The sequence below is a fragment of the Polypterus senegalus genome, chromosome 2 (assembly GCF_016835505.1).
Source record: "Polypterus senegalus isolate Bchr_013 chromosome 2, ASM1683550v1, whole genome shotgun sequence".
In the NCBI taxonomy this organism is placed as follows: domain Eukaryota; kingdom Metazoa; phylum Chordata; class Cladistia; order Polypteriformes; family Polypteridae; genus Polypterus; species Polypterus senegalus.
In genome coordinates this window covers 53,936,026-53,960,369 of record NC_053155.1, presented here as the reverse complement: position 1 = coordinate 53,960,369, position 24,344 = coordinate 53,936,026, and the positions used below count along the sequence as shown (strand labels likewise).

The 24,344-nt window shown below is 38.0% G+C and overlaps 1 protein-coding gene across 2 annotated transcripts in view; it reads left to right on the top strand.

The window, feature by feature from the left end:
• Nucleotides 1-24,344, top strand: part of cfap91 (cilia and flagella associated protein 91) — a 79,714-nt gene that overhangs the window by 6,035 nt on the left and 49,335 nt on the right. The window contains exons 3-11 of one of the 2 annotated variants that reach the window (XM_039743710.1): nucleotides 808-965; nucleotides 1,051-1,131; nucleotides 4,412-4,468; nucleotides 8,728-8,903; nucleotides 9,162-9,339; nucleotides 15,268-15,425; nucleotides 18,413-18,595; nucleotides 20,483-20,616; nucleotides 22,081-22,194. In XM_039743710.1, coding sequence (XP_039599644.1) covers nucleotides 808-965; nucleotides 1,051-1,131; nucleotides 4,412-4,468; nucleotides 8,728-8,903; nucleotides 9,162-9,339; nucleotides 15,268-15,425; nucleotides 18,413-18,595; nucleotides 20,483-20,616; nucleotides 22,081-22,194 — 1,239 coding nt within the window. The remainder of the gene's footprint in view (nucleotides 1-807; nucleotides 966-1,050; nucleotides 1,132-4,411; nucleotides 4,469-8,727; nucleotides 8,904-9,161; nucleotides 9,340-15,267; nucleotides 15,426-18,412; nucleotides 18,596-20,482; nucleotides 20,617-22,080; nucleotides 22,195-24,344) is intronic. The other variant, XM_039743711.1, reaches the window with a different exon arrangement.

Sequence of the window (24,344 nt, the reverse complement as noted above, 5' to 3'; positions counted from 1 at the left end):
ACAACAACATAAATAAGAATTAAAAATAGGGAACACTAATTAACATAGAATAAAAGTAAGGTCCGATGGCCAGGGAGGACAGAAAAAACAAAACTAAAAAAAAAAAAACTCCAGATGGCTGGAGAAAAAAAATAAAATCTGCAGGGGTTCCGAGGCCACAAGACCGCCCAGCACCCTCTAGGCATTCTACCTAAACATAAATGACCTCAATCAGTCCTCATTGTATTCAGGGTTCACGTGGAAGAACCTGATGATGGTCATGTGGACTTCTGGCCTTTAATCCATCAATGTAGGGACATCACGGTGCTTTGATTAGGTGGTGGTGGTGGCGCAGATCATCACCACAGAAAACCGGAAAAAGAACAGAAGAGAAAGTACGGGTTAGTACAGATTTTGGAGCCACCACGAATAACCATGATAATTAATTGAATATACATAACATCGGGATTAAACTAAGATAAGGTTATGAGAAAGCATTGTTAAAGTAATGTGTTTTCAGCAGTTTTTTAAAGTGTTCCACTGTATTTAATGAGTGTGTGTGTAATGTGTACGATTGTGTTCTATGCAGTACCCGGTTCAAGGTTGGGTCTCAATGTATGCCAAGAAATACTCAGATAGGCCTTAAATTCATGTGAACCTGATCTGGATACACAGAGTAGAAAGTGCATGAATGGATGAAATATTTCAGAAACTATTCAATGTGGACATAACTGCAGTGCTGGTCCAGGCATCTGTTGCCTGAATTATGTCCATCCTGCAAAGTTTCTCTTATTTAATTGTGTTTTGTTTTCCATTTACTATAAATAGAAGAGAGTTCCAGAGTACAAGACCATGTTTAGCAGTTTGCCTCACCATCCTCGCTTCACTCTGAGGCTGGAGGCTTCAGATCCGGTGCCATCTTTCATAGACCGCCGCTGGAGGGGAAGGGTGGAGCAACGGAAAGAAGCTCTTCAGAAATTAGTCGAGTAAAGACATTTATTATTTTTTATTTTATTTTTACTTAGAATATTTTATATATTTAAAAAATTTTTGTTTTGTTTTTTTTCTTAGATATAATCCAGCTTTCAAAAGTCTAAATATATATGAAAAACCTGATGTATCAGGAATGAATCGCTGGAAGTATTTTAAACGGTAAGAGGTCATTTTCTGAAATAAATGCCTTAGCAATTGTAATAGGGTTAAGTCCCCGCCAGAGTTTAGAGCTGAGAATTTTTTGAATTATTAAGTGATTTTCTTTAAATCTTTGGCCCAGTGCAGTAAATTAAAAAAAAAAAACACATTTCAAATGTATCTGTATCCTCAATTATATGAATTTTTTGAATTTCATAACATATTGTAAATTTTGTTATTTCCTCTTTGATGCTCAGCAGTTATGAATCAGGTACAGTAGTTAGTAACATTATTTTTAGGTTTCTTAACTTTTGTTACAAGTTCTTGTACTTATTTTGGGGGTTTTGGTGGTTCCTGATTCTGAATTTGACATTAGTTTTTTGATCAGAACTGTTCTTCTGCATCTGTTAATTCATTTGGCCTGTTTTTCACCGCTATTTTGTTTATTTACAATCTTCTCACATTGTCAGTGACATGACCTCAGAGGTCATGACTTTTGGTTTATGATGCAATAGGGTTAAAAGTTCACTAAAAGAAATCGTTCCATTCTGAGTTTAAGGAGACAAAACCCTTTATTGTCAAACCTCATTTTTCTTTTCAAATCACATTTTCAAAAGCATTTTATGGTTCCTACTTGTGTGCGTAATTTTTTTACTTTGCCTTTTAGAACTTGTTATGGCTTTTGTAATGGTTCAGTTGCTGTCCCGGTCTTGACTCTCTTCCTATGGCTTTTTGACTTACTTCTTTTCTCCTAGTTATGCTCAAAATATTTTTGCTAGGCACTCTCATCAGCTTTGCTGCAGTATTCTTCATTTGAGTTAACTGTTGAGTTTTCCAAAGAACTGTAGGAGCAGCTGATTTTTAAACACATTTACTTCTTCTTGGTTCTGGGAAATGGTATGGGACCATTAGACCTTTAGCTCTTACACCACAATGCTCGGGGACAGTTTTCAGGGACAGATTATAAGTCTTCTCAGCATCCATTGATACTGTCAATTGTATGAACATATCTAATGTGTGTTTCTTTTATATATCATCTGATCTTGTATTTAATATAACTAGGGGGCTTCCCCCCTGCTCGCTACGCTTGCCCACCCCCCTGCTTGCGCTACCCGCCAGCAACTTTGCGTCCCTGCCGCTTGCAAACAACAAAACTTTTGATTCTCGCGGATACACCTCTTCATTGGGAAGAAACACTACTTGTCCCTGATGGCAACATGAAATAGACGATCTACAAGTCTCCAACTTAAAGTTTAAAGCCAAACAATATCTACATACTTTTGTCATATCACCTATGTCCATATATTTGTTCTCTTTTCATTTTCACCTTTTCGTTAATATCGCATTAAATTTTGATTCCATGTTTGGAATTACATTGTGACAACACAATATATAACTGCCTGTGAGTGAATGTCGTTTCTTTCTCTCTACACGAATTGTGTCTGACAAAAGCATTCATACAATTGAAAAATGATTGAACTGTGTGTGTGGTTGTAAATGTTTTAGAAGTGGGCAGGACTTTTCCAAATTTCATTCCATAAAGTCTTGTCTTGCGGGGCTTGAAATTTTCTCTCGCAGGATTTCACTTTCACCAAACAACCAGTCTTTTAAATCTCGTGGATATGCCTCTTCATTGGGAAGAAACACTACTTTTCCCTGATAGCAACATGAATTAGACAATCTACAAGTCTCCAACCTAAAGTTTAAATTAGAACAATATATTCAATCACTTTTCACTGTTCCTTTATTTCACCAAGTAATAATTTCCATTTGTTTGTGCTAATGAGATCTTTACTATCATTTTTTTGAGGCTTTCAAATATTCGTACTTCCATTATCTCTAACCTGCTCTGTATGTGTATCGCGCCAATATTTTTTAATTCTTTGCAACATTCTACTTTGTCATCTACTTTTTGTCTTTTATTTCACGGGCGTGGTTAAATCTCTTGGCACAAAGTCTTGTCTCACGGGACGTGAAAGTGTCTCTCTTTAAAAGATCATGTCTCGTCACAGGATAAAAAGTCTCGTCTTCCAAGATTTTTTTATTATAATAGAAAAATGTGTTGTATTCAATGCCTGTTGGTTCTGTACTACTGTCACAAAACTGTGAGAGACATACAAGTAAGAATCTCATCATACTGTGCACACATTAGAGTATGTTTGAATGAAATGTGCAGCATTTACTTTATGCTGTAGTGAAATTGCTGTTATACTGAGTTCCTGAAATTTTGGGATTGTATAAAACCAGCTGAAATTTACTTAACGTGACTTTTTTACATAGAGAGCCATAGACATCTAGAGTGTACTTCTGTGTCATAAATTTGAAGAAGAGAACATGATGGCCTTTGTAACTTATCTGGATGAGCATCAGCCATTTACAATTGCATTTTACTCACTTAGCAGATTCTTTCATCAAAATTGATTTACAAAAGTGAAGAACATAATCAAGAAAACATCTGTTTGACAACTGTTTTGAAACAAAAAAAAATCAGACATGAGTGTGTGTAGGCTGTGCGCCCTAGGAACCAAGTTACCTGAACTATTCTATAACATTTCAGTAATTATTTACTGCTCTGATGCTGATCATTCCGTTCATAAAATAAGTCGCTACAATAGCAATTGATGAGAAGAATTCATATTGCAGAATTGAGGTATTTGAGGGCTCCTCTAGAGTGCCTCTTGCTCTTACACAATTTAGCTCAAAAACTAATCAGCACATCGTTTCGAGTTTGGTATTTTTCCATTCAGCCATTTTAGCTTTAGACCATCCTCAAGAAACTGTGATACATAGACACACACACTGACAGACATGTTTTCAGTATCAGGGGACCCTAAAACTTTGAGATCTATCGAAAACCGGAGATCAAAATTTTTGACAATTCTAAAGCTTTCACTCCTCCCCCATCAACGATAGGTTATGGTGGGGGAGGGCACAGAGCAATTACAGTACAAGTGAAAGATCTAAACCAAACAGAACAACACAAAACTCATTACTCTTATCCTTAGATACTTAGAGCTTAGAAACAAACCCATTACCTATTTTAGAAAGATATTCACAGAAGAAAAGAGTCTTCAAACACTTCTCAATAACATCGAGGGAGTCAGCGGTGTGAATGGAGGTGGGCAGCTCATTCCCCCAGCTAGGGTCACATAGGAGCTGCACATGAGAAGAGGTCTGATACAACTTAGAGGTGGTATCCTCAGATACCATTCAACCAAATTCAAACAAATGTGGTGAATTCTTCTAATGTATATACTGCCTTCTATATTTATGTTTCTCATTGTTTTTCTTTTTTTTTCAGCCCTCTTATACCATACCTGCATCAAGTCCTTCCAAATGTCGTTCTTGCTGTGTCAAAGTAAGTTTTAAGTATTGCACAATACCCCAAACTCCTAGTGTGTCATTTTATTAATAGCAATGTCTTAAATATTTTATGATTTAATAACTGAATTTACAAATGCATTATTCATCATTATAATTACATTTTATATGTACATATGTGTATTATGGAGGAAATGAGCAAATGGTGGAAATGTAATATGCCTCTTGGCTGGCATGACATTTTATAACAGATGTTTCTGTTTTGCAGGGTACTTTTTCTGCCTACCTGTATATCTTTGTTCCTTTAAAGTCTCCCCACACATTCTCTTAATACACACTGTCTACTCCATTTTATTCCTTCATTATAATGTTAATCTTCTCGTAGTGCTTTGCTAATTTAAGATGAAAAAGAACTGGAACTTATTTAGACAGGACTGATCTCAAAACAGGAACTAACTGTAGAAAAAGCACCAACTTCCTGAGCATTATTGAAAATCCCCATCCTTCCATTTATACATACTGTATACTGAATCCACATAACCAGTTCATGGTCATGGGAGTTTAGAGTTTATTTCATTAACTACATGCTCAAGGCAACAACTAAACTTGGATGAGAAAACATTCCAGCGTATGATTTTATTTACATAACACAACATTCTCAAGCAAGCTTAATTTAATTCGGGGTCACAGATTTCAGAGTATCCTGACAGCATCAGCCATAAGTCAGGAAACGGCCCTGGATAGCATGCCAGTCCATTGTAGAGCTGACCTATGTACACACCCATCTTCACACAGTGCCAGTTTATAGAACTGCCAGTTTACTTAAAATGGGCATCATTTAGGGTCATGTCCCATCACCTGATTTGTTCAGTGATTTACAGTCATGGCTCTCATTTGCATAGTCTTAGTGGGACAAGCGCAACCAGCAGCACACTCCCATGAAGCCAGTTACATAATATGACATGACATGCCAAGTGGCTCACTTCAGCTAGTTCAACATTCGCTCCATTGATTTTGTCTGTAGTCGTAAGAATGTTCTTGTGTTCATAATAGTTGACCACCACCAAATGCTCATCTGGAAATACAATGCATATAGTACAGTGAACTAGGAGTAAAGAACATAGGTGTTTGCATCTGACAAATAGATTTGTCTGTTTGATGTCACTTGTTTTACGTAATCCGACATAATGGAAAAAAAAGGAGTCATCTATCAGCTGAACTCGCCATACCTGTTACTGCTTTATACAGCACTGGCTCTCTTAGGCAGCATGCCATTGGCTGTCAAAAAAAGGGACGAGCAAGACTGTGCTGGAATGTGAATGTGACATGCCCCCTGATTTTCGGTCATATAAATTGACATGGTCCTGCAGTGAGAATGATATACCTACTGACTAAAAGTAACATACTGTGACATTGGCACTAAACTTGTGAAGAAACCAAAGTAGATCATGCAAATATAAGTAGAATGTACAAACTGTACACAAGCAACAATCTAAGCAGTGGGATGCTTTAAACAGCAGTACTCTTCATAAACCTTGATTAAAATATGTAATGTTTTTTATATAAAAAAATTACAGGAGAAATTCTTCATTTCATAGTTTACATTTTAATTCAAAGTTGCTGTAATTAAATTCCAAAAATAAATACACCTTTGAAGTTAGTGAGTATTTGGGGAAGCATGCTGGAGCAGCAAAATTCATTGTCATTCCATTTATCTCAGGCCTCAGTGTCAGTGCTGATGTTTAAAGCGTGATGCCCTCATCATATTCATTTTGATTTTCAAGATACTCTTGAGATCTATGAAATCCTGTGAAAGAGAAAATGGAAAATTCAGTCAAAGGATAAATGAACGATTGTAACACATGTACATTGCACTGTTAATGAAGCATGCTTTATAATAATTACAGATATAGTACAAATAAAAGAAATACACTCACCCTGTAAATCAAAAAGGAAATACAGTATATAGATATTAGTAGCCTATCCCAGCAACACTGTTTGCAAGCCAGGAATCAACAGTGGGTGAGATGCCAATCCTTCACAGGGCTCACTCACATTCTTGACACAAGACTCAAGGCAAACTTACAAACTCCATAAGGTCAAACACCATGTCATAGACTTTAACCTCCGGATACTGGAATAATTTGGCAGCAGTGCTAACCACTGTGTCACTGTTGTATTTGATAATATTTATTTAGAAGTGAATGTATTGAATTAACAGTAATGTCAAACTGCTTTTGCTATTATCATTATGAGCAGATTTATGCATGAACTCCTTTGTTCTCAACCTGGAGGATATGGCCCACTTTGGGCTCCATTAAATTTCCAGGGGAGCCACAAGGTGACTGAAAAATCATTATAAAACAGCAGCAAAACAGCTTTCTCAATATTTAACCCATTACATGCGACCAACAATGCTGTTAGTTTTCCCAAAGATTCCCTTTAAAGTGTGGTTCATATATAAGTTGTATCCATATATACTGTAGTTTATCTGGATTATATTTATGCCTGGCATTAAAATGTGTCTCCAGTGTCTGCATCATGTCTAGATAAAGACTGAATGGACTCTCCACATACACACAGCAATGCAACATATATTAGCCACTCTTGTTTATCTATGCAGCATAGCACATTGTAGCTACTGACCTACAGAGTGGGAACAACTGCTTGTCATGACCCAACAAGAACAAATGAAAAGAAGGTGACATGAAACATTGCCATACAGAGCTTTAATGTTTTAGCATGATGTGACAGTCTCATACAGGCGTGGGTAGGTAAACTTCACACACCACTGCACTCACTTTTTAAAAGTACACCTTTTTCAGGACTGGTCACCCTTCTGCAACTTACCTGACTGTTGGCAACACCCTACATAATACTTTTTTTGTCTTGATGGTTGTGTGTCTAGAGAAAAAGAGGTTATGTTTAAGCTTTATAAAGCACTAGTGAGGCATCACCTGCAGTACTGTTGGCAGGTTTGGTCTCCATATTACAAAAAAAGTCACAGTAGTGCTAGAGAAAGCTGAGAAAACAATGAGTAGGATGATTGTGGGGCTCAAAAGGTGTGAGCTCTGAGGAAAGACTGAAAGAGCTGAACCTTTCCAGTTTAGTCCAAAGGAGATAAAGACATGACATGACTGATGTGTTTAAAATTATGAAGGGAATTAGTACATTGGATCAAGACTGTTACTTTAAAATGAAGTCAACAAGAAAGGGACAAAGAAACCTGTTATGTGTAAATTGCGCACGATTGTTAAGAATTTTCTTTAAACAGAGAATCATAGACACATAGAATAAGTTCACAGTACGGTGGAAGACAGTAGGACTCTAAGGACATTTGAAATGTGACATGGTGTTGTTTTTAAGGAATTAAGTAGATAGACTTGGCAAGCTTTGTTAGGCTAAATGGCCTGTTCTTGTCAAAATATTTCTAATGTTCTAAAAAAAATCATTTGCTATTCTACTCGTGTTAAATGTGGATACCACTGATGGAAACACTTCAGTGCTAAATCCAGAGAATAATAGTTTCTGTAATTAATTTTTTAAAAATGTCTGCTGAGATTAATTCTGCATTTTGAATATTACTTTTTGATTTTTATTTTCAGAAATACTTCATGATTTTAAGCTTAATTTAACAAGTAAAGCATAAGCCCAATGGTTAGTGAGCTTTGTACAAGTTGTATAGGGCCCTGACATATCATTTTACACTTAGGGAGGAATAAAGGTTGAGGACCACTCTTTCAGACCATCATTACCTTTTTTGAACTGGGGTCCATCTGTCAAGTAACTGTCACCCCCGGGTTTGAATCTCAGGCTGTATGAAGTCTGTTTGCTCTATCTGGGCCTACATGGATTTTTCTTCCATGTTTTAAAGTTGTGCTAGTTTGGTTAATGTGTGACCCCAAATTTGCCCTGTGTGTGTTACCATGGGGTCATGTGTGAGAGTGCATTGTGATGAACTGGCTACCCATTCAAGGTTGGTTCCTGCCTTGTGCCTGATACTCTCTGAATAGTCTCTAAATCCTGTTAACCCAGAACTGGATTAAGTGGATCTGTAAGTCGATAGGTGCAATCTTACATATCACAAATACCAAAACAGCACATTCTCAAATATTAGTATTAGCTTGCTTAAATTATGAATTGTGAGATCAGATAAGGTAATGCAATTTGTTGTGAGAGTAAATCATGTTTACCCATAACTCATAAGTAACTAATTGTTCCATTTTAACAAAGAATAAAAATAAAAAGATAATGGTGTATTGTTGAGGATGTTAAAAGCACTTTTGTACCCACTAGTGCAGATTCATATGTGGTCCACGAGAAGGGGAAGCCTCCTATACAATTAGTGCGGAGTGTCGGCATTCAAACAGATTACAGAGACAGTGAGACCCAGACTGATCCCTACTCTCCTGAGTATGTCGTCCGACCAGGATCGGCCCCAGAACTTCTCACTCTGGCCAGCCTAACTTGGGGTATGAATGTTTTTCTTATATTTAATGCCAAATCAAATAATTTTGTGTGTGCAAAAGTATGTTCACTATTGAAAATTATCCTATTATGAGCTGGCATTTCAAGTGCTTCCTTTCTATGTAAGTAAAAAGAAACTAACTCAGAGTTAAAGGAAATCAGTGAATTGAAATACTTGTGCTGTATGTTGAACCATTATTGTTTGCACCACACAAGTCTGTGCTGATATTGTAATAAATTTAATTTTTTATTTTTAACTTTAGGTCGGGGATTGCCAGCAGGCTGGGAAGAAGTGAAGATGATCACACGTGCCCGAGAAAAGCGGGCATGGGAAGCATCTCTCCCTCCTTTAAATGATTTATCTCAGCTGCAGAAGCGTCGAAAAATGATGGACGAAATGGAAAGAAAGGAGTGGGCTTTTCGAGAAAGGGAAATTGAGAAGTATAAGACTTTTGTCAATAATGCATTTTTTTGACATATGCCATTTAATTGGATGAACATTATGTATGTTAACCTTACATTTTTTTAAGTTAAGAAAGTATTGGAGATAATATATTTGGTGTATTCTATTGCTTGGCATTCCTGATATTTGCTAATTTAAATCAAATGTACTCTATTAAGAGACCTGCTTGTCATAAAGGCATTTTTCTAGAAAGAGGCATAATTCTATTTCATATTGTAAAAGTTTAAGGAATTAAAAATTCTAAAATAGGTGCATTATAAAGAAAATTTCATACTTCAAATATCTAAATTCATGATAGGTATCATAGGGCTGATATGATTAGCTACAGCAGCCTGCCTTTGAATGTGTGTAGTCATGTGAAAAAGTATGTGCACACCAAGAAATGTTTTTTCTTTTGTAACAAATGTGGAAACATCAACATTTGAACTTCATTTAAACATTATCTTTAGATAAAGGTGATATAGATGAAAAGAAACAAAGAACATTTGACTTTGCAATCATTTATTCAAAACTAAAAATTAACAAATGTATACCCTTTCTCTATGACATCAACTGGTAGAAATTGTTTCCTACCTGTCCAAGCAGAGTTGTTTCAGCTATGCAATGTTTGTTACATGCAAGCCATTTCAATGGGATTTGGTCCTGAGTTTTCACTTGGCCATTCCAGAACCCTTTATGTTTCTCTTTTCAGCCATTCCTTGTTGGATTTACTGGTATGTTTAGGGTCATTGTCATGTTGCACGGTCCACTTTCTGCTGAGCTTCAATCTTCTGACAGATGGTCTCATATTATCCCCAATCACCCTCTGGCTCAATGGGCAATGCATAGTGGAATCTATGAGGGTGAGTTTCCCAGGCTCTGACATAACAAAGCAGCACCAAACCATAACATTTCCAACACCATGCTTTAGAGGTTCTTCTGTTCAGACGCTGTCTTTGGCTTTCACCAGATATGTCCTCTGGTACTGTCACCAAATCACTATATCTTTGCCTCTTCTGTCCAAAGCACATTGTTCCAGAAGTCCTGGGGTCTTATGTATAACACCGTGCATAGAACTTTTACTATAACATGGCGTACGCACAAAAGCGGGAATGTGCGTATGCACAGAAAAATCCAGACGCATAAATCTGTGCGTACGCAAACTTCCACGTTCTTCCGCTACATAAATCCCAGTCAGCGTGAAAAGTAACGCACGTGCACTCGCCTGCTGTCCTGCCCCAACTCCTCCCAGAATTACGTCTCTTTGAATATGCAAATCAATATAAATAGCCCTTAAGCTCAGCCTTCTGTGAAAAGACAATGGGAAAAGCACAGGGGAAAATAGAAGAATTTCAGCGAATACCGAGTGGAGGCAAGGAAAAACGTACTATTTGTTGGTTTAAACAGTGATATAATCAACAAAAGAAAGTTGATCGAGTGACAGAGTGTCGGAGAAACTCGAAAGCTCAAGTTTACAAAGTCGCATAGTGCGATAAATAAAAAAGAAGTTGTCAGATATCAAAGTCGCCATGAAAAGGCGAGTCGTAGTCCACTGTCTGAGTGTCATATGAAAGCTTATTAGGGCACAGAGAAAAAAAAAGGCACACAGTGGGGAAAAAACATGAGATGTCAACTTTAATCTCTAAATTTCCACTTTAATCATGTAGTTTATTTTGTCATTAAAGTAGGACATCATAAACTTTATCTTAAAATGGTTTAATTTACTAGTTTCTCAAATCCCATCGTAACTAAAGTAGCACGTTAAATGCTTTGTTTTGTATTTGATCTTCTATGTGCTCAATATGTGTGAATCACTATGTGCTTCTGGGCTTTCTCTTCCTCCGACAGGACACAGAATCCATTACATTCGTGATATTACAGCTCTCTGAAAAATTAAAATACTGAGATGTATACGTGATATCATTTTCATGATGACAGTAGTTAAATCATGTTATTAAACATGGGAACACGGTGGCGCAGTTATTCTTCATGTCTCACGCAAGATGCTTGCTGCGCCATGCGCGACCTTCAATGAAATAGTTTATTGTAGCAGTACTGTCTCTTTCAAACGTACTAACCTCCAATTCCTGTCCTTACTTTTCTTTCTCCAAATACCCAATCGCAACACAATTAGCTGTGTAATAGATGTTAAGCCATCTTTAAGCTTAGAACGCAGATTCTTCAAAACTTTTAAGGAACATTGAAATATCTTCGTAGTACGTGTTTAATTATTCTATCCATCTATGCTTCCAGTGTCGTGCCACCACAAACAAGAATACAGCGCAAGGCAGGATAATCCGTGAACGTAGCGCAAGCTCCTAGCTAGCGTTGTGGCACCATGTCCTCCATCGATCCATCCATCCATTCATCCATCCATCCTCTTCCGCTTATCCGAGGTAGGGTCGTGGGGACAGCAGCTTGAGCAGAGAGGCCCAGACTTCCCTCTCCCCGGACACTTCTAGCTCTTTCGGGAGAATCCCAAGGCGCTCCCAGGCCAGCCGGGAGACTTAGTTCCTCCAGTGTGTCCTGGGTCTTCCCCGGGGCCTCCTCCCGGTTGGACGTGCCCGGAACACCTCACCATGGAGGCGTCCAGGAGGCATCCTGATCAGATGCCCGAGCCACCTCATCTGACTCTTCTCGATGCGGAGGAGCAGCGGCTCTACTCTGAGCCCCTCCCGAATGACTGAGCTTCTCACCTTATCTTTAAGGGAAAGCCCAGACACCCTGCGGAGGAAACTCATTTCAGCCGCTTGTACTCGTGATCTCATTCTTTCGGTCACTACCCATAGCTCATGACCATAGGTGAAGGTAGGAACATAGATCGACTGGTAAACTGAGAGCTTTGCCATACAGCTCAGCTCCTTTTTCACCACCACAGACCGATGCCGAGCCCGCATCACTGCGGACGCTGCACCGATCTGCCTGTCGATCTCACTCTCCATTCTTCCCTCACTCGTGAACAAGACCCTGAGATACTTGAACTCCTCCACTTGGGGCAGGATCTCTCTCCCAACCCCGAGAGGGCACTTCACCCTTTTCCGGCTGAGGACCATGGTCTTGGATTTGGAGGTGCTGATCCCCATCCGAGCAGCTTCACACTCAGCTGCGAACTGATTCAGAGAGAGCTGAAGATCACGGCCTGATGAAGCAAACAGGACAACATCATCTGCAAAAAGCAGTGACCCAATCCTGAGTCCACCAAACAAGACCCCCTCAACACCCTGGCTGCACCTAGAAATTCTGTCCATAAAAATTAGGAACAATATCGGTGACAAAGTGCAGCATGGGTGGAGTCCAACTCTCACTGGAAACGGGTTCGACTTACTGCTGGCAATGCGGACCAAGCTCTGACACCGGTTGTACATGGACCGAACAGCTCTTATCAGAGGGTCTGGTACCCCATACTCTCGGAGCAACCCCCACAGGATTCCCTGAGGGACACGGTCGAACGCCTTTTCCAAGTCCACAAAATACATGTAGACTGGTTGGGCAAACTCCCATGCACCCTCCAGGATTTTGTTTATGGTGTAGAGCTGGTCCACTGTTCCGCAACCAGGACGAAAACCACACTGTTCCTCCTAAATCCGTGGTTCGACTCTCTGACAGACCCTCCTCTCCGACAGACCCTCCTCTCCAGAACCCCCGAATAGACACTGTGTCCTGGCATGTTTAATTATTAACAATATAGATTATTTAAATGAAGTTAATGTTTTATCTGTTTAATATAATAAACATATTTTGCTGCATTTCATCTTAAAATTATATCGTCATCATTTGTAAATACGCGCTTTATAAAGTGGCTCAGGTTGTGCAATATTATAAGTGTAGTGCAAGTTTACAGTGAGGTAATTGTACTTATAAGTACAAACAGTTCTAAAAGGAGCACTTGATGGACTAATTGAGTACGTTTATAGTTCTTGGGATGAAACTCTTTCTGAACCACGAGGTATGTACAGGAAAGGCTATGAAATCTTTGCCGTGTGAGAGCAGTTCAATAAACAGCATGGCTGAGGCTGCGTGTGCTTGATGCTGTATACTGATAATTCTCTTTCTCAGCTTCTGTAGATCTTTGATTCCCCACTCAGATACAGTGATATAAATACTCTGAGTGGTGCAGTGAGAGTAATATGGAAAAAGATGATCCGCTGTGGCAACCCCTAATGGGAGCAGCTGAAAGAAGAAGAAGAAGGTGCAGTGAGAGTAACAACACTAAAGCAGCTATGGTATTTAGAAAAGTTTGACCATTCTGTGGACCATTACATTGTTACAGGTTAATTACAATCAGATGCATTAAACTAATAAACAATATGCGGTTAATTTCAGTGTATTTATAAAGCCGTATCAGGGATGTGGATCTGAAAAAGAAAGGGTAACCAAACAGGAACAGTAGCACTGCTTTGACGCTGGGTGCCGCCAGTCTGCAAAACCGAGTAGAGAACTTGCGTACGCCAGGGTATGAGGTACCGTGGAAATGTGTGTGGTTTTACGCCAAGTTTAGGTTTTATACATCACAATTTGAGCGTGGAAACGTTCGTATGAAATATTTTTGTGCGTACGCACCGTTTATACTTGAGCCCTCTGGTCTTTACCTAGGCATTCATGAGCAAACTTTAGTTTGGCTCTGATGTTCTTTCTGTATAGCACAGTTTTTCTCCTGGCACACCTCCCATGTAATCTAACTTTTACAGAGTCTTTTTAATGGCAGTCTCAATGCACTTTGACATCAACAGTGGCAAGAGGTACCCGTTGATCCCATTACGAAATTCTGGGGTTTTTAGAGACTTTTTTTTAGCATCATGTATTCTGTGAAATGAGCAGAACTTGCTGGTTTGGCCTGGCCTGGACAAACTACCAGTTTTTTAAATCTTCTGCCTTTTGTGTATAATCTTTTGGACAGTGTAATAGTTGATTTCTAATTGTTTGTAAATCTATGTAAATCCCTTCAAGTACTCATAGTCATTTATAACCTCTTTTCTGAAGGCCCATCAAAGCTTTTTCAGTTTATGTATGGTGATATTGTACATTTTAACTACAAAAAGAAAACCAACCTAAATATTTAAGATTTAAATAAGGTAGTTTCACATAAGATTCTCTCTAATGGTGTTTTGATCATCTGAAATTGATCTGCTGTACCTGATTCTAATTTTAGATATTTAAGGTAGTGATAAATTTAGAGGTGTATTTAATTTTTTCACATGCAAAATTTGCATTCATTTTTCATTATACAATGGAGTTAAAAATGTTAACATGTTGTGGTATTTGTTATATCACCATTACCTACAAATACTGTTTATATAAAGATCGATCAGATCTTGATATACCCACATATCTCAAAAAAGAAAACCATCTCATGGAGTCTACTTAATTTTTCATATGACTGTAAGTTCTCCCCATGTTAGTGAGTCATGTGTGGTAGATTGATTGGTGAGAGAGTGACAAGTGTGAATACGCGTAACCAGTGATAGACTGGCCTCTCATAATTGTTTGTTTCCTGCCTTGCACAAGGATCTTTTAGATTGAAGATCAGCTCTTTTCTCATCAGAATGGAGCGCAATGCCAGAATCAGTTCTATCAATGGGCATATACACTAAAACGAGAATGAACTAAGTATCACCAGTCAGCATAACCTTCCTGTCTTTGGATGTGGGGAAAAAACTACCCAGTACCTAGCCAAAGATCCACAGGGAGACTCCTCAGACAATGATCAGACCAGGAAGTGATATTGTGAAACAGCAGTATTAACTGGTGTCTTATTGCACCATCCTGAAATAGTATTGTGTAAGTTAATGAATAAACATGTTTTGGGAATTATAGTCATTTTCATAAGTGAATTTTTTTTGTATAAATGTATGTACTTCTGTCTCAGTTCTGTAAAGAGAATTATTTCACATTGCTGCATATTTTTCATTACATCTTCTGTGAGGCAGGTTGCAAGAGATCCGTCTGAAAGTGCTACAGCAGCTGCTTAAAGAGAGGGATGCTAAGCAACGTGAAATTCAAGCAACACGGATGGACAATCGGTGGAAGCTGCTACAAGAAGAGAAAGAAAAGAAACTGACAGAAATACACAAAGGCCACATTAGAGGTACTTGTTATTTAGTTTATTTCAAAAGTTAGGAAGTTAAAAACGTTTATTAGCTGACAAATTCCTGTAGCTCTTCCACCTACCAACAGGCACCTAAATCTGTATAGCATGTCTGTGTGTTAACTGGAAAAAATACAGACATGCAGAATAATAATACATCCTGAAATTTTTATCCACTTTAGTAAAGTCATATGCCAAATAATAATAATGTTTAATAATCTTGTTATAGGCAGCACGGTGATGCAGTGGTGTCTCACTGATCTGAGATTCTGAGTTTGGATCCTGTGACTGATTAATGTTTGTGTAGAATTTGTATGTTGTATCATTAATTTTACATCTCAATGTTCTCCAGGGTACTTGATTAGTGGTGGGGTCATTGTGTTATTTCCTGCCCAATGTTATCTGTGTACTATACTATGCAGTTATTTTCATGCACAGAAACCAAAAAGGCTCGTTATTCAAACTCGGTACACTGGCTTCATGAGACGGCATCAACACAGTTCCTCTGTATTGTAAAATTAAGGTGTTAAAACAAGTCCTTTAAAAAATATATGTAGTTGAAGAAACATTTCTTTAATATAAAAACAGGATGCTGTGTAAATCTTGTTGTATCACATGTAATCTATAAAGGAGATGCCTTCATTTATGCTACTTTTTGTGTTTGTTCACTGACTGCACATTTCCCAGTATATACAAACAGATTCCACTCTGAAGTTTTCAATCACTCTGCAAGTTGTAAAACAGAATAATAGAAAACCCAACCAAACATGGATCGATCAGTGCATAGAGAACATCCCAGTCTTGAGGTGAATTAAGTTCAAGACTCCTTACCGCTTACCGCTTACCGCTATGCCATTATATCCCATTCAACCAATACACTGAAAATGTAGCAGCTTTTCCACATTTATCATTGCCCACGATAGTTATGAGGAGTGCCACAACAACACACCTTAAGAAATAATCTGCAATTCAGGGAAGGAATTTGTTTAATCCATTTGAACACAAAAATCAGATCAAAACAGTGAATAAAAGACAAACTTGCATTCTGGAATATTTTATAACAGTAGATCATAAGGATTTTGATAAATGAGAAGAGATTGGTCAATTCATCAGCTTTGCATGTGTTGTAATGTATCAGCACACAAGATGGGAAAAGTGGGGGTGGAGGCCATAAAATACATGAAAAGGTCAGACCAGAACCTCACTAGTCTGCCCCAAAATAGGCCTCATCACAGGCAGTCAGACCTCAAACTTAAGAGGCAGACTTCCCAGGCTTTATAAGGTCAAAAACTCTTTTAAAATGTCCCAAATGCAAAAAAATGCACAGTAAGGGAGAGGCTACAGCACACTGTAAAACCTCTGACACAAGAAGACAGAGTTTTCATAAAGGAAGAATTTATTTATATTAACAATTACAAGCACAAAATTACAAAATAGAAAAAAACAGAACAAAAAGGATTTGTCTAAAAAGGTAACCAATGGCTAACAAAACTAAATCTTCAAGCCATTAATTGGAAACCAAGAACTACTGTATATGCAAAAATCCAATACAAGGCAGTCCTCGGGTTACATACAAGATAGGGACTGTAGGTTTGTACTTAAGTTGAATTTGTATGTAAGTTGGAACAGGTACATTATTTTAAAAAATGCTATTTTTATTATTTCTACTTTATTTTCAATGATGGTGGCCTTTCTCTTCTTTACTGTATCACCAGCACTTGCATCAGATTTGTGTTTCAGAGACATTCTTAAAGGGTGAAGACAAATGGTTAAGATGAGCTCTTCTGCACAGCACTGTACACGCTATCACAGCAGGAAGGCAGCACTCGTCAACACATCTGATGTACTGACAAGAGACAACTTCCTGCTATGTGCGTAACAGTACAAGCAGGCTTACTACTGAGAATGACTGGGGGCGGCGAGGGGGTTCATCACTTTCCCACCACACAGTCACCTCCACTACAGTATGCTGCCTGCAGTGTCCGCCCACCAAGAACGAACACGGTGCAGCCAAAGGCGAGTAGTGAATCTCCCACCACCACCCTGCATTTAACAGGCAGCCATCCGAGACATACTACAATGCTACCCCTGCCGCCCCGTTCACCCTTAATGGCCTCCATTCAGCTACAACCGGGTCACCGCTTGCAGCATTACCAGCCGTGTGTGCTGTGCAGGTAGTGAAACTCCCCTCTCTGCCCCATCCAGCCTGCGTCCAGTCAGGAGCAGTAACTGCCATTGGTGTAGTGGGTTGTGGCCCCAGTGACTATGGACCATGGGTCACCGCTTGCTGCTGGGAGCCGCCCGAGGGACACTACACTGCGTGAGCAGCGAAATCGCCCCCCTCCAGCCACTGCTTGCAGCATCCCCAGGCCGAAGATGACGGTGCGGCAGTTACTGAGGCGCATGGGTCGCAGCTGTGGCCTCGTTCGTAAGTCGTAGGTCAGATGTCCATATCCTGAGGACTACCTGTAAACCAATAAGCAAATAAAATACTTACAAAATTATGCTAAACCTCCAACAATCAATGAATTCTGAAGGACTTGTCTCCTCCACTAAAGTATAAAGGCAGATGGCAATCCCTCTGTAGTTATGGCATTGGTGGTCCCCATCCCGTTGTTCTTCCCACAAAGCTACAAAGCACACGGAATGTAGCCTCAAGGCTTATATACACAATACATGACAATATTTAAAAAAATTACATAATAAAAAATGAAAATAATTCAAAAACAACAACACAAATGAAAGTATATTGAAGCCAGGGAATAAACCCTTACTGAAACATAGCAGGTTTTTTAGCTAAAAGCCAAGTTTGCCAAATATCACACCCAGGGACATTTTAAAATTTGTCAAGGTCTCCACTTCAACTAAATAACTTACAAGTTCACTCACCATAAACCTCTGTTCATTAAAGCTGTAAAAGTAGTCCATTGCCAATTTTACACTTACTTTTCTACATAGCAAATTACAGATTTTTAATGTCTTTTCAGCTATCAGAAGAATCACTGGAAAGATGAAAAATGTTGAAGGGAAACGAGAAAAACATGATGTGATTGCTGAATATGCTAACTATGGATCTCAGATATATGCCCCTCTTTCTCGAACTGGGTTATTTCCAGATCGTGATTCTGAGAAATATGTTGTGAAAAGTAACTTCCTTAATACATACGAAGGTAGGTACTCATGTTTTGAAGATTCTGTTGTATAGTGTAGTGTTTGGTAATACTGCGGTGGGCTGGTGCCCTGCCTGGGGTTTGTTTCCTGCCTTGCTCCCTGAGTTGGCTGGGATTGGCTTCAGAAGACCCCAGTGACCCTGTAGTTAGGATATAGCGGGTTGGATGATGGATTGATGGATGGATGTTTGGTAATAAGATTCTGTGACTTTTTTCAGTATTTCATTTTCTCTCTAACTTGGTTTCTATATTAGATTTACTGGTAGTATTGAAAGATAACTTTTAGAACTATATACAGTAGCATTTTAAAGGAGATATAGGTCATTTGACGATTGAGTAACATGTATGCGTTTCAACATTTAGTAGAAACGTTTCTGCACATGCAGTCTCATCTGGTTTAATTTTTTAAGCCTGTCAGAGTAGGATATGACCGTCTGCTCTGGGATGCACCTTGTTGCTATCCTACTGCCGTCATTACCATCAGACCTAACTATTTGATGTGCTCATTTCTGTCTTCCGACCGTGGCCCTCCAATGGTTTATTTTTCTCCAATGGTCCATTGTAGGAGCTTTTCGTTTTAATCTCCTCTGTGTCAGCTGGTCCAACAGTCATATTCAGAAATCGAGAACTTCATCTACATTCTGAATTAACAGAAACAACTATGGACTGTTTTATTTGCTTTTGTATCTTTTTATTAACTTTAATAATATCAAACTGTTTCTACTCAAAGGGCTGACATGTACATATGCCTAGGTAAAGTGTAGATCCTGTATATATTTATTTTTATATATACTAATTAAATCTGGTTGTTCTGTTGTATGCCTTAATGTATAAATATTTTAATTTGAAAACCTTTTTCTGTTAAGAGTGAAGGTTTGTTATGCAATTTAGTGGTTACATTTTGCTTTACAATGCCTGGTTGATTTTGTATTTATTATACTTACATTTACTGGAAATTATCATAGTACCAGTAACAGCACACTGCAAAATAACATGCAGTGAATACACTTGACTTGAGCATTCATAGTTTTCATACTCTCTCTGTACGTTTGGCGTTCATTTGTTCAGAGATTGATGCACTTGCTGCTTCCTGAGAAGCTCTTCTTTTCTCCACAATAGTGACCTGCTTCTTCTCTTCTTTTCATGTTAAAACTGATTAAGTCAGTGTTTGTGTTGCAATTACTTAGTACATTTTCTTTAATTTTTCACTTAAGCTGGCACTTAAGTCTTCAATCTGCCTCAAGAATGATTTAAGATATGAAGAGGTAGGGGAAGTGACGGCAAAGGTGGTAGGATAAGAACGGCGGCATACACATGTGCCACATGGCTGCCAAGATAAAATAAAATAAAATTAAAATTAAAAGAGGAATAACCTTGGAGGTCAATCATCACTCTGAAAGTGGACAGTAGACATCATGTAGTGTATGTGTACCAAATTTCAGGTCAATAGGTAATACTGTTTGTGAGCTACAGGTGATTTAAAATCCTGGACAGACAAACAAACAGCCACAGTAGCAGATTATATATAAAGATTAATTAATCCAAGCAAATGTGGTATATCTTTGTTTTTGTTGATTAATCTGTGGAAAGCACTTTGAGTTTCATATAAATCTATAATTACGTGTTATATAAATAAAGTTATCATTATCCATCCAGCTATATCCTAACTACAGGGTCATGGGGGTTTGCTGGAGCCAATCCCAACAAACACAGGGCGCAAGGCAGGAAACAAACCCTGGGCAGGGTGCCAGCCCACCGCAGAGTTATTATTATTATTATTATTATTATTATTATCCTCTGCACATATGGTTTAACAGGTCATTGTTGGAATTAAAGGCTGGTGAGGAGAAAATATAACAATGCATTATGATGTTCCTTTTTCATAAGGTTTATTGGAGCTGGAAGCATCTCTTCCAGATTTTGTTACACAGCCACGGATAAAAGTTCCAAAGCCTAAAGTAATGACTGGATATATCCGACGAACTGCTCGGCGTGAAATGGAGTTGACAGAAATGTACCAGGTATGACAGAATTTCAGGATAGTTTTGCAGTTTGTTTTAGGAACATGTGAGTCACATGGAGAAGTGACAAGTCCAATTTTTCTTGATTGGGGACACTAAATTGTACTACGACATGAGCTTTGCAACAGTGTGTAAAGCAGCTTGAACGCATGAATAGGACACTAGCCCACCCAACTTGAAAAATGAGCAGGTGACAAAAAAGAACATTATAACTATTGCACTTTGATACATGAAGTCCTTCATAGCTTTTTACAGTACTTTTCTGTCAACAGTAAGGTCTCTGTATTCACCAGGCTTATGTGTAAATATGCAATATTAAATGTTTTTCATGTAAGCAAATTGAACTAGTGTAAAGTATTTAAAAGTGATAAACAATATCTTATTATGTAAAAAAGATCTAATCATTGAATCTGCACTGTTTTGATCCACAGGCAAACAGAATCTACATTGTTTTTTTCTGGATCTGAGGTTCAGTTATTGTATGAAGTCTCTTCCATTACCTCAGCATAGGTATTCCTATGGATTCTCAGAAGTGTGACTCCTCTCATAAATAAATCAGACCCTTTTGTCCCCCTTTTTGAAAATGGAGCCCATTAATTGAGTAACTTTAGTCACCCACTATACAGTACTGAAAAGGTGTTTTAGCCAAAACACCCTTATACACAGAAACCAAATAAAATTCACCATCTGGGTTCAAATTAGATGATCTGTACCTTCCAGGCATACTGTACCTTCCGGAACATTAAACTCTCCCAGTAGAAGTACAGAGTCAGTAGATTACACCCTTTTAAGCACCAAATCCATTGTTTATAGAAATACCAAATTCTCTGAATAACTGTTTGGTGCATATAAAATAAGCAAACAACAGATTAAATTTTACTCTTTGCATCTGAAGTTCTACAGAAATGTCTCTGTCATCCACCAGTACAATCTATTTTTGTACAGCAGCCATTCAGGGCTTGTGAATATCTTTGCTCCCATTGGGGTCTCTTCTGTGATCTAATTCGAAAGTAGTAGAGACAACTTTTGATTGAGACAGCTGTTTACCAAGTCAATTCTGTGTATAGAGGTGTACCAACTATATCTAGATGGTGCTTTCAGGTTTGCTGCAGAAGCTCTAGACAAGTTTCATTCTATAATCAGTCTCCACTGTCAAGGTCTAGTATAACTGGGACCATCCCATTCTTACCTGTCTCCCAAATGGAATGGTACCCAGCTCTCATTCATCAGCTTTACACATAAGTTCAGTCTCCTTCGCCTCGAGAAGTTACATTAAGTAAACTTGCTCTTGATACCAATAATATACTACAATTATTAATATGTAAAGGAGAGGTTACTGACCAATCTCTGCTGAAAAATACAATTTTTGAAAAAAAAAAAAACACTGAATACATCATTACTAAACTTTTGTGTTTATACCTGTGGGATAACAAGTTTTACTGCATCTGAACATTTCTCATTAAGGCAATTAAAATGAAGGACATGGTAGTACCCGAGAAGAAGCCACTGAGATTTCTCGTGAAGATAGAAAAGCCTGTGCCACGCCCACCTACTCCAGGCGTCCAACCACCACCTGAGGTAATGCCCCTATCATGGCAATAAAAGAGTGCATTGATTAAATGCTCATGTAAAACGTTTCCTGCTAGTTCAAATGTGTCTTTTTCCTCCAATATCTACCCTGAGAGTGACCATCATTTGTATTAACTTATTGTTCTTTATGTCATTATGGCAGAGAAGCATTAAACAAGACTTGTCTGCTTAATTGAGTTAGCTCACAGAAAAAGGTTTAGTTTTATGTTTTTCATAATCAGGTAGGAACACAAATTGTGCCTATTTACCTGTTTTACTTGTAAGGTTGATTTAAAATAGTAATTTAGTAATAAGGTGTTGGTGCTTGTTGCTTAAGCATTTTAAAATATTATTGCTGGCATTTAGCTCCATATAAGCAAATTTTGGTTGTCTCTTCATACAGAGTCCTTGACATAGTCACATTTTATTCTTTACATTGCATTGAATCATCTCATTTGGCTAGTTTGACATCGATCAACATGAAAAGACTTTTTAATGTCAAAGTGAAAACTAACCTCTGCAAAGTGGTCTAAATAAATTAATAATATGAAACACAAAATTAATAAAATGCACAATTATTCACCCCCTTCAGGTTAGTGAGTCTGTGTCCATAGGTCTCTTTGCCAGTTTTACACATGTGGACATTACCATTTTTTCCCCATTCTTCTTGGCGAAAATGCTCAAGCTCTATCAGCTTGCATGGGAATTGTGAGTGAACAGCCTTTATCAAGTCCAGCCACAAATTCTGAATTGGACTGAGATACAAACTCTGACTTGTTAACTCCATTACAGTAACATTGCTGTTTTTAGCCATTGCTTTGTATTTTTGACTTTATACTTGGGGTTGTTGTCTTTTTGGAAAACAAATCTTCTCCCAAGGTACAGGCTTGTTGCAGACTGAGTCATTTTTATCCTTTAGAGTTTTCCTTTGTTTTGCTTCCTTCATTTTACCCCTCTAGCCTCTCAAGCCTTCCAGAGCCTATGATAGTAGAGAAGCGTCCCCACAGCCAGATTCTGTGGTTTTGGTAATGTGCAGTGCTTGGTTTATGTCCAAAATGGCCAGAAAACCCAATATTGGTCTCATCAGACCATGGCACCTTCTTCCAGTTGATTTCAGTCTCTCATGTGCCTTCTGGCAAAGTCTTTTTTTTAAATAATGGCTTTCTCTTTGATCACTCAGTTTTTGTGGAAGGTTTGCCCAATGCAGAATTTACAGCTGTGTCATACAATTTACATTTTCCGATGATATATTTAACTGGACTCCAAGGGATTTTCAGTGACTTGGTTACTTTATTAATAAAAATAAAGCATTAAACTAGACAACAGTTTGGCAAGCAATGTACATTAAATACTGGAATTAGACACACACTCACACACGTACACATAAGATTATGGTGTATTAAAATAAATGCATGTCAATTAGCACCTTCAAGGGAGGATTTCAAAGTAAATTGTACAGTGACAATAATGAGTCTTTAAACATTTTTCTCTGTTCTCAAAATTTAAGATAGAAAGAAATATTTCTAAATAAACCACCATTATAGATATAACTTCATGTGATGGGTTCAGTGACTGGAGTAAACACAAAGTGTATTTTTGAACTTTAATAGCTAGTAACTATAGATGAATCAGCTATGGGCAGGCAGCAGTTTGCATTTCATAGGTAACTTTACAGATTATGAGGACAACTATTTTCTGCCTTGTTCAAAACTATTTTTACCCTTTCAGTCCACGACAAAGTTGTTTTGAGGTTTCTACAAACACATTTTAGTCTGCATGTATGGTGGCTTAGGTTCCTGCGAGCTGGTGCTTCCAGATAAATGTAACATTATTGTATACATTTTTTTTGGAACTTTAGATGCTATGCTGCTTTCTGCCAACTGAAATGGATATCCACAGCTTCACGAGTTAATGTTGGTTTGGTTGTTCTTTGTAATGTATGAATTGTTCTTGCAAATGAGTAGAATAAGTTTATACACAAGAGAGGTCATACATTTGCTGTGTAAATGAAGCCCGATGGAAGAAGGTGAGAAGAGAAACCTTTTCAGAAATGTATTCAAGACAATAAATGTCCTAAATTGTCAGTTTATGAAAAATACTAACACAGCAATTTGTTTCTGTCAAAATAAAAATGTCTCTTCACTAAAAGGTACTCCTAA